General features: G+C 43.4%; 1 protein-coding gene across 6 annotated transcripts in view; it reads right to left on the bottom strand.

Annotated features, from left to right (window-relative positions):
• LOC143127500 (multiple C2 and transmembrane domain-containing protein 1-like) overlaps positions 1 to 17500 on the bottom strand; it is a 164728-nt gene that overhangs the window by 40549 nt on the left and 106679 nt on the right. For all 6 annotated transcript variants that reach the window (XM_076289044.1, XM_076289047.1, XM_076289046.1 and 3 more), the window contains 5 exons: positions 12418 to 12520; positions 11463 to 11565; positions 10807 to 10908; positions 10245 to 10319; positions 7781 to 7900 (listed from right to left, as the gene is read on the bottom strand). In XM_076289044.1, the coding sequence (XP_076145159.1) occupies positions 7781 to 7900; positions 10245 to 10319; positions 10807 to 10908; positions 11463 to 11565; positions 12418 to 12520 (503 nt within the window). The remainder of the gene's footprint in view (positions 1 to 7780; positions 7901 to 10244; positions 10320 to 10806; positions 10909 to 11462; positions 11566 to 12417; positions 12521 to 17500) is intronic.

Raw genomic sequence — 17500 nt, 5'->3', positions numbered from 1 at the left:
AAAAGCACTGAAAAGGTGTGATAACTTCATTCACTGAAATAATAATGAAGTTTTCAGCTATCAAAATGAGCACAATATCCAGCCGAGACGGTTACCTGCGAGGAGGAATTAGATATAATTGAACTCCTGACAGAACTCTAAAAGCTTGGGATTTCTCAGTAGGCATTATGAACATTATGAATAAAGTTTCTAAAACACACAATTGCAGGCTCTCTCTGTCTCGCATGCACACACACACACACACACACACAAAGAGAGAGAGAGAGAGAGAGAGAGAGACACACACACACCTACAGAGCTCTAATCAGTTTCATCAGTGGGGTCCTAGGGGATAGAACAGGTCAGGTGTGTCCTGAGTTAGATGTCCATTGTTTACATTCTATTGCTTCGATCCATTACCTTCCTGCAACCCAAAGCTTGGACTAAACTTAAACCACACACACACACACACACACACACACACACACACACACACACACACACACACACATACTAATACATGGGCATGGAGTAACTGAACCGGCTTTTGTTTTAAATTAAACATGCAGACAGCCAGATTTATACTCACTCAAAAGTGCATCGCCAGTTCACGCTCATTTAAATTTTATTTCATTATTTTCATTTAAGCTAAAAGAAGTTTGGAAAGCAACTCCGACAGCTTCGCTCTGGACCTTTCGCAAACCATTTTCGGCAAGCTGTCTCATGACACACACTTGGTCCTGAAGGTTTTTTTGTTGATTATGTTGTGTGGACTGAGACAGGGTGAAGGTTCAACTCCTGCATATAAATTCCTATTCTTCTACAATCCTTGGCCCAGTACTGGGCCCTGGACTCATACAAAATTAAAAAAATTAGATATCGGTGTGTACATAAACAAAAGCGAGTATAAATTATACATTACAAATGAGTTGGCTGGAGCATTTGCATATCGCTCAGGGCAGAATATTTCATTCTAATGGGTCTGTCCAAGGCTGGTCGGTTGCCACGGCAGCGACAGAAAACAACAGATTAGAGTTTTCTTCGTAATAAAGAGCTGTTTAGGGAACAGGAAAATTTTATCTTCAATAATTCAGCAGTTTGTCCGTAAACACACACAAACCTGCACACACACAAACCTGGAGACCACAACAGCACACACAAAAACAAACAGACAGACACACACACACACACACACACACACACACACACACACACACACACACACACACACACCTGACATCCAACTTCAATATCTTTCTGCAACCCTACCTCTGCACTCAGCATTTCCTCATTGTTAATATGTACTGCTTTGGCCTGCCCTAAACACAATTTAAACCGCTTTAATTCATGTTGCACCTGCTATAAAAATAAGTGCAATAAAAACTTGGCTCTAATGATATATAATTCAGGAGGAACTTCAATTTTAGGCAGCAGACAGCAGTCCAATGTTTTATTGAAGGCCGTCAATGCAGAACAAAAGGGAGAAAAAAAAAAACAGAGCTACAAAATTATTACAAGGAAAAGAGATATGAGTTGCCTCTAAAATAATAGAACCAGACAAATGCTGCCGAGCGATCAGCTGTAAAAATGCCAAATAAACTCCGGCAAACATAAAGCATCGCCGTCGACGACGCACAACAGTCAGAGGGAGCGGTGATGGAAAACATCACTTCTTTCTCTTCCTTCTTTTACCAGACGAGGACGGAGAGCCAACAGAGAGTCCCCTCTACTCAGCTTCACTTGCTCTTGAGAGGAGCCTGTGGTTATTTAACCTGTGGTCCGAGGCGGACTGTCCCCCCCACCCCACACACACACACACACACACACACACACACACACACACACACACACACACACACACCCTACCCCTAAAACCAACCACAGTATCTCATTGTTCTGGCCCGGGGGCAGGCGAGTGGGTGATTGACAGGCGGAGGCAAGCAGACACCCGCGGGCCAGAGGAGGTGAGGTACCACGGGCCAGAGGAGGTGAGGTACCGCGGGATGAAAGGCGCAGGGGTAGAAGGGGCCGGCAACACTGCCCCTACCGCCAGGGCAACGGGAGCGGAGTGGAATCACCCGGGCTTCACCCCGGAATTACTGCCCCACTGGGTGACCGGCTCACCCCCATCGCTGCCCCACTGCGAGAGCACCTCACCCCCACCATGCCTCCACTCAGAGGGAGAGAGAGAAAGAGAGAGAGAGAGAGAGAGAGAGAGAGAGAGAGAGAGAAAGAGAGAGAGTGAGAATGAGAGAGTGAGAGTGAGAAAGGGCACCTGAGCGCTGGATAAAAAACAACCTGAATGAAGTACTGAGCAAAAAAAAAGGAGAGAAAACGAGGGAGAAAGAAGGAGATTGATAAATGGTGACAAGACAAAGGAGCATGGACAAGCAGGCAGGGAAAGGAAAGGATAGAAAGAAAGAAATAGAGAGAGAAAGAAAGAAAGAAAATATGGGAGAAAGAGAGATAGAAATGCAGAAAGATAGAAGGAAAGGAAGAGGTCAAAGAAAAAGAGAAAATGAAAGGTGAGAAAGAAAGAGGGGAGGAGAGAAGGCAAAGGAAAGAGGGGAGGAGAGAAGGCAAAGGGGAAAATGAAATGGAATCTGCGCGTCTCAGTAACTGTGGGCTTTGTTAGAGTGCATCCAGGTAGTGACAATGCTCCTGGCACACAGTACAGTCTTTGTGGAGGTGCGCCGATCAATTACCTAGTCTGTTCCACACTCCATCTCCTCCTCACACACACACACTCAAAGCACACTGTGGACACACACACTCCTAACACCCACACAGAGCACTGTGACACACACACACACACACACACACACACACACACACACACACACTAGGACGGCAACTTCAACTTCAGCACAGATTCCTGTTTTTCATGAGCCAAGTATTTTTTTTATTCTATAACAAAGGTCTAAAATTATTAATCTGGCTTTTTGGCTTCTTTCAACATCAATGTTACCACTCAGCTACTGCTCCGTGCATAATACTCCTGAAGTAAAAAGTGTAATCTAAATCATTTCTGTGCTCCTATTTTTTATTATTTAATTTGAGCATTACATCACAACAGATAATATCGTAAAATGTATCAAAAATTAAGCTAAGTGAGATGAATAGCAACTACAAAAATATTTGATTTCTTAACATTTATATTTTTTATATAAAAGGCAAACGAGTGAAAACCACAGATTGGCTTTTGAATAATCTCCCTTCTTCACAACTCAACCCAAATATCCACCTGTAAAGACTGCAACAGAGGATTAGAGAACATTTTCTCACAGTTTTGCTTCCCAGAAATGATAAAAAAAAATGATTATATATTTTCAGAAAACTCCTCAAAATTAACTTTGTATTTTTACATATTGATGTGATTTCACTTAGTTAATGAGCAGATTGATTAAAGTCACTAAACACAAGTACATCAGTAGGACATAATCTGGAGCTGCCAACGGTTTTAGTGTTTCACACAAAACATTTTAAGAGAACTGCAGTTTGGCAACCAATGGCATAAATAAGTTTGGCACTTTGTGTTTGGCAGTCAGAACTGAGCGCTTAGAGACTCTGTTTGGCCGTAAGCGCATTCAAGGATTGCTCTGTTCCTCTCTCTCTGCTATAAAGCCCCTTCAGAAATGAATAAAAAATAAATAAAAAAACGGGGGGAGAAACATTATTATTACAGCCGTCTCTGTCGTGCCAATGTAAAGGCTGGCATGTTCCAAAAGCATATGCAAACAACACAACACTATGTCAAGGAGTTTGATAATAGAAATAGATTGATTTACTCTCTCCCTCTGCCTAGTCCATGTCCTCAGTCTCCCATTGCTCCTGATAGAGCAGGGTGCTCTCGTTTAGTGGGGCTGCAGTGCCACCTGCTGGTGGCGCACGGTACTACCTAAACCATCACTAAATACCACACAGTGGCCAGTGCTGACCCTAACGCCGGCCACAGCCACTGACCGACTGGCCTTATCTTCTCTCCGTGCCTCAGAGATACTCTATACTCACTCATACATGTAAATGGGTCCTTTTAAGTTTCTTAAGAGATAAAGTGATACTAATGTTCATATCAATGATAGGTGATTTGATATCTTCCCTTTATTCCATATGATTCTATATTATTCATACTATATGTTGATATCCCTTAAGTACATGAATAAATGATGTTGTTTACCTTAATATGTCAGCGATGCTTGTGTGATCTTAGACATGTGTCCGTTTGAATGCACACACTCACACACCCACACACATACACACTCAAGACCCACACACACACACACACACACACACACACACAACACACAACACACACACACACATACACACACACTCACACCCTCCTTCGCCCCCTAAGTGACAGTATTGGGCCTTTTTTTAATGTGTTGTCGCGTTGTTCTTTTTATCTAAATGCAAAGCAGGCGAGGGGGTGCTCCAGTTTCCTGGCGAAGCCGCTGCCTTGTCTGTGCTCTCCTGGCGATAAGAGCACTCCCTCTCCCCTGGCCCACATAGAGGCTCCGCTATCACTTCCCCACTGCCGCCACCACATCCACAGCCACCTCCATCCTACCCCAACCGCAGGCCTCTCCCCTGGTGCCCCCACCCCCACCCCACTCAACATAACCCAGACAATGCCCTCACTATTTGCTCCCAATTCAAGCCCCAATTGGAGATAAAGTTACAGCAAATTTGTTTTGGGGGAAGAGTCAGGTAAGACTCGTGCCCTCTGGGAGCACTAGCATCTTCTCTTGTTCTCACTTTCTGCATCTCGCCCTCTTCTCTCTCTCTCTCTCTCTTCTCTCTCTTCTTTCTCTCTCTCTCTCTCTTCTCTCTCTCTCTCTGTCTCTCACTTTTTCCATTTTGTGCATCTCTCTGACTCTCCTTTTCTCCCCCTCCCCTTCTCTCTCTCATTCTCTCTCTTTATCTCCACATTCCTCTCCACATCTCTCAGTGTCTGCCTCCATCATTCCATCATTCCTTGGCTGTCCCTCCATATCCCTCGCTCAGGCTTCCTCTTTAAGGGCTCCTGACACACAAAGACGGCAGCAGTTAAGGACAACCCAAGACCATGGTTCAGCCACAGCAACAAAACAAAACAAAAATAATAGTACAAAAAAGAGTATTTTGTGTGACACTTCAACTCAAGTCCAAACAGTGTGCACTCAAGGAAACTAGGAAATTGAAAGGACCCACGTCCCTGAAACACAGACACAGACACAGACACACACACACACACACACACAGACACACACACACACACACACACACACACACACACACACACACGGAAGCACTAACTAGAATCTCACCTCATCACAAGTTAGTCTTCTTGATGGGAGGAAGCTAAACAATGTATTTAGACATTTTAACTTTTTTAACCTATTTGGTGAGTCAGAGATATATAGGTGGGAAAGGAGAAAGGGAGAAGGTGTATAAAAGAGAGCAGGTGGAGAAAAAAAAACAGAAGTTTAGTCAAGGAGAGTGATAAATTCCCTTGGACTGCTGAGAGGGCACATTTTCAAGTGTAAACGCTTAATCCTAAAATATCATGGAAATATCATCACAATACGCCGCAAAGAAGGGCAAACAGCCCGTGTGAGGGAAAAAAATAACGGCACAAGATAAATGAGGCGATGCACTCTCTCCAGTCCCACGCCGTTCTACTGCTATTTAGCGTTTTAGCATCTGCCATGTTAGCGGTCTCTTTACACCAGCCAACCTTCCAGAGGAACTTTTGAACTCTGTCTCCTTCTCTGTGTCTCTCTGTCGCTTTTTTATCTCTCTCTCTACCTCTCTTACACACACACACACACACACACACACACACACACACACACACACACACACACACACACACACACACACACACACACACACACACACACACACACACACACACACACAAATTTGTCACCCTAAAATCTCACAAGGAATGTGTGACTTCAGCGGCGGGTCCACAGTAACAGGGAGAAGAAAAACAACAGGAGTCCTACAGAAGCACTTGGGCAATGCTTCACCTTGGCTGACTATAAAAAGAATACTAAGAAAATGAGCGTCATGATTATGAAACCTCTCACAGCAATACAAGAAGTAAATGAGGGATGGAGAGAGAGAAGTAGAGAGAAAGAGAGAAAGACAGTGTGAAAGAGAGAAAGAAAGAAAAATGGTACGAGAGAGAGAGAGAGAGCCGGATGCAACAGAAAAAGACAGTGTGAAAGAGAGAAAGAGGAAGACAGTGCGAGAGAGAGAGAGAGAGAGAGAGAGAGAGAGTGCTATGCTTGCTGGAAGGACAGTGCAAAACAAAGCTTCTTTGCTAAAGTGGAAAGAGTACCTGCTCCAACCTGAGTGGTCTCAACAGAGGCCAAAGGCCCTTCTTCTCAGGTACAGCGCACCTGACACACTAGTGGAACACTTGCAACACCAACTGTACACAGTCACTCACACGTATTACATAACAACAATAACAGAACCACCAGTGACAAAGAAGCATGTATTAACTGGCCTAAATTCATTTGAACATAATTGGCTGCTATGATGGAGTAAACCATTAACACTCAAAAAATCTACTGATGTGCACTTTACATGTGTAACAAGAAAAAGGAAAATGATCAAACTAGCAGATATGAAGAAAAATATCAACCAATGCATTATATATTTATATAATTTATTTATGATATATATATATATATATATATATATATATATATATATATATATAATATATAGTGTATATATATATATATAGAATATATATATATATATATATATATATATATATATATTCTCCCTTGTCACTCATTCTGCTTTGGTGACATTTTCATTAATTCTTTGCCACGGCCTGGCCTAGGTGGTGGTGGTGGGGGGGGGGGGGGGGGTTTGAGTGTGAAAGCAGGAGGTAGGAAATGTTAACTGATCAATACCATTTCCCTCCCTGCCTTCCCCGCAATGACCTACACTCACGCCAGCCGTGCCAGACACAAATGAAGAATGTGTCAAACACTAAAATGTTAATGGTCGCTGTGGTGACAAGCCGGGCGGCTGCCGGATGGCGGAGCCCGGGCGAGACGAGGCGAGCTGGTCGTGCTGCGACGCCGTACAGGGACGAGGCGAGGGCCGACATATGTAGCATCACGGGGTGGGATTAGCACGTTAGCTTCCTGCTTGACATTACTGAGGGGCTTAGGGGGAGAGGAGGCGGCTCTGACAAGGGCACACGTTTGCCTGGGCCAATTATGCACACTGTGCCCCCACACACACACACACACACGTTTGATGCCTAGCGCACCTGACAAGCAACGGCTACAGCGGCCAGGAGGGACGAAGGACACGCCGGGATGAGAGGAGAGGCTGACAGGGGGGATTCAAACGTCTGAATGCACCTACGCAGACACACTGAGAACACTGTGCATTCTTACAGAGAAGTGCATGTGAATGTGTGTGTGCATATGACTATGCCTGTGTGCATGAGTCTTTATAGGACTAGTGTGTGCACGCAACATGGTATTCATAATTAATAATACAGTTGTGTATATTGTCTATATATTTCATCATTGTATATATCCCCATATCTGTGTGTGTTCGTGTGTGTGTGTGTGTCTGTGTGTGGTGTGTGTGTGTGTGTGTGTGCGTGTGTGTGTGTGTGTGTGTGTGTGTGTGTGTGTGTGTGTGTGTGTGTGTGTGTGTGTGTGTGTGTGTGTGTGTGTGTGTGTGTGTGTGTGTGTGTGTGTGCGTGTGTGTGTGTGTGTGCACGTGTGTATTTCATGTGAATGCTTTGGTTACAGGGTTGATCACCCTCTCTTACCACAAAGGCACAGATGCTCCTCTGGGGAGACTCCCACTCGAAGCAGCTGTTGATGTAGCAGCCAGCGTTGATGAGCACCATGATGCAGCGCCGGACGCGGTTAAAGTTCTGAAGCAGGAGCTGGACGAGAGCAGCGCAGTGCGGGTCAGTCAGCGCAAAACACAAAGGCCTACATGTACTGTATCCCTAACAACATTACGGATTCATACTCAAATGATGCTGTCCCACGCACTATAATTGTGCTTCACATATGTTTACAAGTAGGCATACAGTGTGTGAACCTGTCTAAGCGAGTCGTCATATTGCATTCATAAAGACTCAAAGAATATAGGAACTATCTCTACAGTATTGAAATGACTTCATATAGCAGGCAATTTGCATTATGTACCCCTGATTTAATGCCATAGTGAAGTTAAAGTGCTTTACTGTAGTGATGTTCATTGACCATAAACCAGCCACACAACTTTGACATTCAATGGTCATTAGATTTTATTTGCAGTCTTTTTGTGTCCCAAAGGAGCAATAAGCCATTTTAAAAATTGTACAACTTATAATAATTAGCGATCCATATTGGAATAAAGTCTGTCTTTGTAGCTGTCATGTCTTTTGTCACACTGATATCATTGCTTCATAGAGCGGTCATTAAGCTTCGCCAGCAGTTGTCATGGTGATGAGCCACGAAGTTGGTAGAGGGGAAGAAAGAATCCACCAATGGGAGGGTCCGACGAGGTCTTTAGGTGCGTTTGTGTGAGTCTATATCACGAAGCCTGCTCTGAGGAACACATGGGGGCTGCCTTGAAACCGTGCTAAATAAATGACTGTTGTTTTAAAAGCTGCGTGGTATGGGCGATGCAGGAGCTTGGAAAGGATGTTTGGGAATAACCCCCCCCCACACACACACACACACACACACACACACATACACACATACTAAAAAAAACACAGAGGAGGAAACAAAGACAGGACGGTGTGAGGCGAGGGACAGTGTCGTCTGAGGATCGGAGAGGCAGTGAAATGGTTCTAGTGGCACTCATGGGGCGCCACGGGCTGCATTGCTTGTGCTATCTTTGTGTGTGTGTGTGTGTGTGTGTGTGTGTGTGTGTGTGTGTGTGTGTGTGTGTGTGTGTGTGTGTATGCGAGTGCGCGCAACACCAACACAAAAAAAAAACAATCTAATTTATAATTCAAATGACAAGAGTGAACTGCCGATGACAGCAGTCCCCTGGTGTAGCGACGTGGAGATGAAACAGCCCCAACTCCCAAATTGGCCTTTAAATTTGTCAGTGCTTTGATCATGGTAAATGCACACATTATCCTCCACTGCAGGCACCAGGCGTCCCCTCTCTCTCTCCGTAAGGGGCTCGTGGACATCAAGCAGCACCATGGCAACTGAGGTAAGCAGGTGACAGGTGAGGGGAAATGACCGCTCCAACGAATTTAGATTTAACCAATTATTTAATGCCGGTTTTTAAGTTCATGTCTGAGGGAGCTCTTGCCTAATAGGGTTTTTATCTTATGATAATGAATAATAATCTTCAAACCAATCATTAATTCAATCAATTAGTCAGTCAAGGTGTGCTGTGTTTAAAATTGTTAAGTGTATCATGAGATATACAGACTTAAAAATAGAAATATAGATTAAAAACATAGCTTTCCCTGTTGTTTGGCAAAGATGTAGCCTGGCACACACAAACACACCAAAAGCATATGTGTCTGTGTGTGCAGGAGAACAGACGTGTCAGTATGTGGGAGGACGGACTGAGACTGGTGTGTGTGTGTGTGTGTGTGTGTGTGTGTGTGTGTGTGTATGTGTGTGTGTGTGTGTGTGTGTGTGTGTGTGTGTGTGTGTGTGTGTGTGTGTGTATGTGTATGTGTGTGTTGTTAGTGGGAGCTGTGGCAGACGAAAGTGCCGAGTTTGCATCTCGTCCTCCCAGCCAGAACCAAAGGACTGAGGGGGCAGAGAGGGTTAGGGCCAGGACACACTTGCCTGCCTGACACACTGGGTTTGGGGGGGTGGGGGGTGGGGCTGAGTGAGGGGCCTTTGTAGAGCTGGAGGTCTGGGGTGACGGAGGGTTGGTGTGTGTGTGTGTGTGTGTGTGGGGGGGGTATTGGGGTCGATGACAATGAGGGGTTCTGCCACCGCAGTGCCACCCAGGGCCAACTAAGGATGACCAATCTACTTATGCGCTCCCAGACTTGACAGCTTGACATTTCTATTCAGCATGGCAAGAAGGGAGAAGGGTGTGTGTGTGTGTGTGTGTGTGTGTGTGTGTGTGTATGTCTGTGTGGGTGTGTGTGTGTGTGGGTGCATGCAAAAGTGAGCGTGAATGTGCCAAGTGCTGCCTGTTTTCAAACACTTCTACTGCTACAGGTGCACATTTAAAAGCAAAACGTGAAGCGCCGCACAGCGAAAATGGAGGCTAAAGTTGGAGAGGGTGACCCTTGGCACCATCTCCCATGGTACCTGTTTGGAGACTCTGGGCTCCTCTTCAATGTACTTCTGCTCAATGGGCACTAGTGTTCGCATCCCGGCTTTTATCTGTCGATGGGCAAATGGAGAGAGTTAAGTGAAGGAGCAGCTGGGATGTTATCAGCTTTGCAGGCTGTCCGCTTTTTATTTGGAAATCCTGATGCAAGGGGTTTCCAGCAGCAAACCCTCCCCGGCTTGCTGCACACTAGAACAGTCGGGGAGCTAAAATGGCGGACATGGCTTGACGAATGCACTCACACACACACACACACACACACACACACACACACACACACACACACACACACACACACACACACACACACACACACGCACACGCATACATACACACACACACACAAACATACACACACACGCCATTGTGGAAGCCTCAGCAATTAGGGACAGAAAACGCGAAGTGGGTAATAAAAAGAAATAATGAATAAAAGAAAATAATGATGATGAAGAGAACAAACATTGAGAGAAAGAAAAAAAAAACAACACACACAAGAAAAGGAGGGAAAAAAGAAGCGGGGAGAGAGAAAAAGGGACTTACGGCATTATAGATCACGTCTATTTCCAGAAAGATGACCCCCTTTGTTGGCCCTGTCAGCTCCTTGCTTTTCAAGGCGTAAGCTTTCCTCTCGCCGTTGTGAATCTGCGGGCACAGACATGACAGACGTCTGTCTCCAATCCCCAGCTGAATACACTCCCCCCCTCCCGACCTTTGACCTCAAGCTGCTGCGGCTGACAGGCCAGCCCAAAACAACTGTGGCAACTCTGACAAGTACCTGTTCATTACGGAGAGACCACTGTCAGAGAGAAATTAACTATCCTGGGGAATCTGTGCCGGGAAGACGACGTGAGAATCCCTCCATTTTCCCCCCATCTTTTCTCGCACTCTCTCACTCTATCATTTCCTCTGTCTCTCTATCACTCTCTCTCTCTCTCTCTTGTCTCAGTATCTTAAAACTCTTCTCTATTTTTCCCCCTTGAGTGTCTTTCTTTAACAAGACCATTATAGAAAATCTACACAAGACACTTCACAGGTTTTTTTTTTTTGGGGTCTGTGTGTGTGTGTGTATGTGTGTGTTCTCTCCAGGTTTATTATTTCATTTTTGTCTCCCGTCACACACAGACAGGGAGTTGATGAGTTATTTTTCACTCCTCTGTGGCTGAGGGGGGAAAGCAGGGAATGCGATGAGAACTCACGTTTAGCAGTGGAATGGCCACTTTGCCCAGGAAGTCGGCGCTCCGGTCCCGATCCTCGTCGTAAACGGTGACCTCCAGCACAGAGTGGATGTCTTTCACGTTGCTGTGTGTGTGTGTGTGTCGGGGGTTTGGGGGGGGGGGGTCCAGGCAGAGGGTTGGTGAAAATGAGAGCGAGACACAGGCAAAAAAGGAAGTCAATGACTGATATTAATATCTCTGATTTCTCTCCCCAAGTCATGACAATGAAAAAAAAAGTGATTTATTTGAGGCCTCAGCGACCAACGTTTTTTGGCGTTGGCAGCAGGGTTTTAAAAAAAGCAACACTGTGGATTCTGCCTTTGAAATGCCATCTTGGAAAAGTAGGCTAAAGACAGGAAGTCAGATGAAAAGAAATGAGGTTATTCTTAAAGAGAGGGGCGCTGCCAGGGAGACTAGATTACTCTTCTCTTGGTAAGAGTTCACAATGCAAGCTCAACAGAGGAACATCGTACTACAAAACATACCTTATATTTTTTTAAATCTACACTCTGGTTTTATCACAACCTTTCAGAGAAATGTTGAATTAATACTACATAGTACATACCAGCAAAACCGACACAAACATCTGTAGCAAATGTATAAATATATGGATATAATGGATATACTGCAATGGTAAGTACAATATTACAGTTGAGTTTTTTCATTGACAGGACACGATTTAAAATGTGCGCTTAATAAAATTATTGCATGGCATAATATGCAATTGTATCCAATTTTATTCTAGAATTTTGGACATTTGGATATTACTGATAAAATATTTCTAACTACTGTGTAAATCTGAAGACTTGCAATTGATCTGTACTTACTTAAGTCCAATAAGTAGCGCACATCAAGTGACACCAAAATAATGTCATAATAAAAGCGATGAAATGGAGTGTAGCGTATGAATGTGCTTGCCTATGCACATGAAACTCACAAGGTGAAGACCTTGTTCCACTCCGGGTTGAGGTTCTTGTAGACAGTATGCGTCTGCAGCCGGTCATTACTAAGCTCCACCACACAGAAAGGGTCACTCTTCCCTGGGAGGAGAGGGTGAAGAGAGGGGGATAGAGACACACATAGAGAGAGAGAGAGGGAGTGGGGGGTGGGAAGAGTGGAGGACGAGAGGAGAGACATGGTGAGATAAAACGCAGTGAAACCTTTTCCCCCGCCGTTATCACACACCCTGGCGTTATTTACATCGGCTAATCCAGCGGTGGTGGCCCAGACTGCCGGCGACGCAGCGCGACACGACACGACACGACACGACACTCACACACACACACACACACACACACACACACACACACACACACACACACACACACACACACACACACACATCTGCAGGCGGCCGCCTGCTCTGATAAAGGTGAGCGCCCGGCTGCCCCCTGGGTGCCCATTACAGCCCCAGCGCTGCGGCCCCTCACCGCATGAGAGGTTAAGCCACGATTTATCATTCCCATAATGATTTCATATATTCAACCGCACCCGCACCTCTCTCCCCCACCCCACACCCCAACACCACCTCCACCACCCCTCCGTATGGTGCGGTGGCCTCCCCGCTCCTCCGCGCCTCCACGGGCCACAGACATGGGGGGAGATAAGCACTTCAGCTGCAGATCGGCGCAGTCGTCCGCCCGCCTGCCCGCCCCGACTCCTCTGCTTAACCGCAGGGCTACACGGAGGACATCTCTCACCGCCCCCACCCCCCCATACATCCACCACACACACACACACACACACACACACACACACACACACACACACATACCGTCCACCACCACCAGACGATGGCTGGGCGGCCCCATGCAGATGCCAGCCCGCCCCAGGGAAAGGCCATGCAAGTCACAAGTGAAGAAAATTAAAGGCAGCAGAGGTGAAGGCTCAACTTTTGGTCATTGTATACACACACACACACACACACACACACACACACACGCACACATAGACAAAAGCAGAAGAGCTTTGTGAGATTATGTCCTACTACGCCTAAGACTGGGAATGTGTCTAAGGAAAACAATCATTTTTTACATTTTTTGACCAATAAATATCAACTTGTCAGAGATCTAAAAACAAGTAAAAGTCATCAAAATCAGTTCCGGTATGTATTTTGTATGTATTTTATTCTTTTCAAACATTTTTAAATTCATGGCACAATTATGTTTCAAAGCCACCGGTATTTACAAACAAAATAAACAATGTAGAAATCAAAAAGTAATGAAATTGTTTTTTTTCCCACTGAAATTTAAAACTTAACATACTTTGAATATGTGTGGACAAAAAAACGTACAGTATGAAGGCAACTCCAGAGACATGTTATAAAATATGATGCCCTATATATTTTGCGTTTGAAACGTGCTATTTAAATACTCATGTTAATGCCTACTCTTTGTAAATGGAGTAGAGTCCTGCTTCTCCCTAACAAACTACAAACTCTTAATTTCTGCTTTGATGTTAACTTTTAACAAAACATTTGGGAGCACTTTTATTGTTTGTTTAAGAACATGTTTTTTAAAAGCTGGGTCAGATTGCAAAACAAGACATATTACTTATGAATCGCAAAGAACTAAGAGTGTGTGTGTGTGTGTGTGTGTGTGTGTGTGTGTGTGTGTGTGCATACTCGCGTGCATGTGTGCGTCACGAAAAAACAAAACAAGAAACCTTTCCTTTCAGACAGAGAGTCGCACAATGGATTGCATATATAAATTCCCCCATCCGCGAATACAAGTGTCATTGTTTTCTTTGAGTTTATCAAAATGTTAAGACAAGGGCAGGACATTTAAGTTGATGTGTTAAATAAATGTCACTAGGATCAATGGTGAGACTTGGCTGTCACAGGCCATATCCATTTCACTGGCATATCGACTCGGCTGGCTCGCCTTTAAGTTCATATTGATATTCAATCCAGAAGTGCATGTCATTACTCCGAGCCTGGCGCAGCATCAATACTGTCGCCGGCCGACTGAAATGTGTTTTTGACAACTAATTAACATCAACATTAACATATCTACTTATTTTGTCAGTTGAGATTAATACGTAAGAGAATTTCTCGGTAACACTTTCTATGAAGGTTGTATTTATAACGCCCTATGAATGCATTCATAATGTTTTATAAGGTGTCTATAAAGCATTGTAGTGCTCATTATTACCATCTATATATATTCACAAGTCGTCATAACCAACGTCATGATACATTATGACAACTAATTATGAATGATTATAATTTTTATCTGAATAATGCATTATAAATATGTCAAGATCTGCCAACTCACTTGTCAGTTTTATGATGCATCATAACTACTTCTCTCTGCTAAATAAGTATAGTGATGCATAAAGAGTTTTGACTTCTACTGTAGTCCTATATATCTATAGCTATAAGTATATGTAATAAAGTTATAATAATTTATACATCTCCCTACAGCACACAATTATAAACAGCTATGCAATATCGTAAGCGTTATTTGTCAGCTCTAAGTAAAGTGACAAGAATATGACCCTATTATTAACAGATATAAGTTCACTGAATAATGAAAGGGTGCAATGAACTAAGTACTGAGTCTGCCATCTTTACCCCATATGCACAATATTATAAATTACTATATGTTAATGTCATACAGTAGGTGTTATTTGTCAGCTTTAGGTAAAGTAGAGCAAATGAGGTGTTGTTATAAATAGATATAAGATCATTATAAGCAAATATGAGGCACAATTAAATGAGAGCCTGGACATAAAGACAAAAGGAATGTATTTACATGTAGTTCACTTTATTTTCATTTAAACCAAAGGTCTATTTTGATTCGAACGATCTTTCATAAGATAGATTTTAGTGGCATTGTGAGATTTATTCCAAAAATAACCACCACCACAAAATATAGGACCATGCCGTGCCACTTGTGTTTGTGTAATGTGCATTGAGCATTGATAATTATGTGTGTTGGTTTAAATGAAAATAAAGTGAACTAAATGCATTCCTTTTGTCTTTATGTTCAGGCTCTCATTTCATTGTGCCTCATATTTGTTTATAATGATCTTATATTTATAACAATACCTCATTTGCTCTACCTAAAGCTGACAAATAACACCTATGACATTAACATAGTAATTTATAATATTGTGCATATGGAGTAAAGATGGCAGACTCGGTACTTAGTTCATTGCACCCTTTAATTACTCCTTTAATTAAGTGAACTTATATCTGTTAATGATAGGGTCATATTCTTGTCACTTTACTTAGAGCTGACAAATAACACTTATGATATTGCATAGCTGTTTATAATTGTGTGCTGTAGGGAGATGTATAAATTATTATAACTTTATTACATATACTTATAGCTATAGATATATAGGACTACAGTAGAAGTCAAAACTCTTTATGCATCACTATACGCATTTAGCAGAGAGAAGTAGTTATGATGCATCATAAAACTGACAAGTGAGTTGGCAGATCTTGACATATTTATAATGCATTATTCAGATTAAAATTATAATCATTCATAATTAGTTGTCATAATGCATCATGAAGTTGGTTATGATGACTTGTGAATACATATAGATGGTAATAATGAGCACTACAATGCTTTATAGACACCTTATAAAACATTTGAATGCATTCATAGGGCGTTATAAATACAACCTTCAATTTCTCTATATGGTATAAGATGAAAAAATATTTACAATTATTTTAACATAATTCACTGAAGAAACTGACTATTGTGGAAGTTATTCCTATATATAATATTAATACTAAATGGCTGTTTAATAAAAAAAGAAAATGTGTTTATTTGTACATTTATTTATGTATATTTTCTATTATTATTTAGGGCCAATCTAATTAAGAAACTTTAACAAAAGTGGTGCTTCCTTCTTTGTCTGTATAATTACTCTATATGTGGAACATGCCATTTTAATATTTGTGCTGTTTTCCGCCTGATGCATATGATCTCGACAGATTGATACGGTCTGAGCAAAACACTATGTGAAATTGTGCGCAAATGAAAAACATGCATGCCCTTGTCTATAACGTGCAAGGGCTGCTTTGGTGTCCGACGCTGCCCTCGAAGCCAAGCGTGGAGGAGTTGGCGCGGGGAGAAATCAGCGCAGCTGTGCCCGCGGGCTTTTATGTAAATTGCGGCGGATGGGGGCGGGGGGGGTGGGGGGTTTTAGGGGGAACCTGCAGAAAAGGTAGCGCTCGTCCTCGGCTGGGTAATGCGCTAAAGTTCTGCCCGTGACAAGTGGTTGTCACCGGCGACGGCCTCTGACCCTGTTTATGAGGCAGCTGTCTGAGCGGATTTCATGGCCGGCGGTAACTGGAACTTTGAGGCTCCAGGTGTGTGTCCGACCCCGGCACTCTCCCCCCGCCTCTTCTGACCAGCAGGCCGGCTGCTCGGACAGATTTTTTTTTTTTTTTTTAAATAAAAAATACTGTATATCTGGCTCCAGCAGGAAACTGGTCGTGGGAGCATTATATCTCTAATATCTATCTATGGGTTGAAAAGCTCTCACAACAACATCCTGAATGAACAGATGTGGAGCTGCTACCATTATAAAACTACACATAAAAATCTTCACTCGAAATCATTTATTGAATATAATTCAGCCTAAATAGTTTCAAACTGACTCAGTGCTTATTTCCCCCATCTACTGTCCTATAACCATTGCTATCACACATTTTACGTAAGAGATAATGTGTTATTCATTTTTTAAGTGATCATTCGCATGTGTTTGTATGGTTTTCACACTCCCGTGTAGTACTTTGGGATACTTAATATGAGGCCCTTCATCGCTGTGCCCAGCCAGCCAATCTCCTAATCGCCTGTCTTTTTTTTCCCCTCTCGCCCTCAGTGCTTAGACTACGCTGTTGATCCAGATGAGAGTGTGAGTTTGTTTTAGGCCGACTCCATTAGTAGTGCGGTCTCATCCACTCCCACTCCCCACCACCCCCCACACCACCACCACCACTGGTCCATGTTTGGACCCAAGAGAGGCGACGCAGCACCTCACCCCGCTGAAAGGGGTGA

Source organism: Alosa pseudoharengus, unplaced genomic scaffold (genome assembly GCF_046254945.1).
Source record: "Alosa pseudoharengus isolate Yale_2024_CS ecotype anadromous, Long Island Sound unplaced genomic scaffold, YU_APseudo_1.1 YU_APseudo_1.1_scf_17, whole genome shotgun sequence".
NCBI lineage: Eukaryota > Metazoa > Chordata > Actinopteri > Clupeiformes > Clupeidae > Alosa > Alosa pseudoharengus.
The sequence above is the reverse complement of the archived record's forward strand: the minus strand, read 5'-3'. Positions and strand labels throughout refer to the sequence as shown.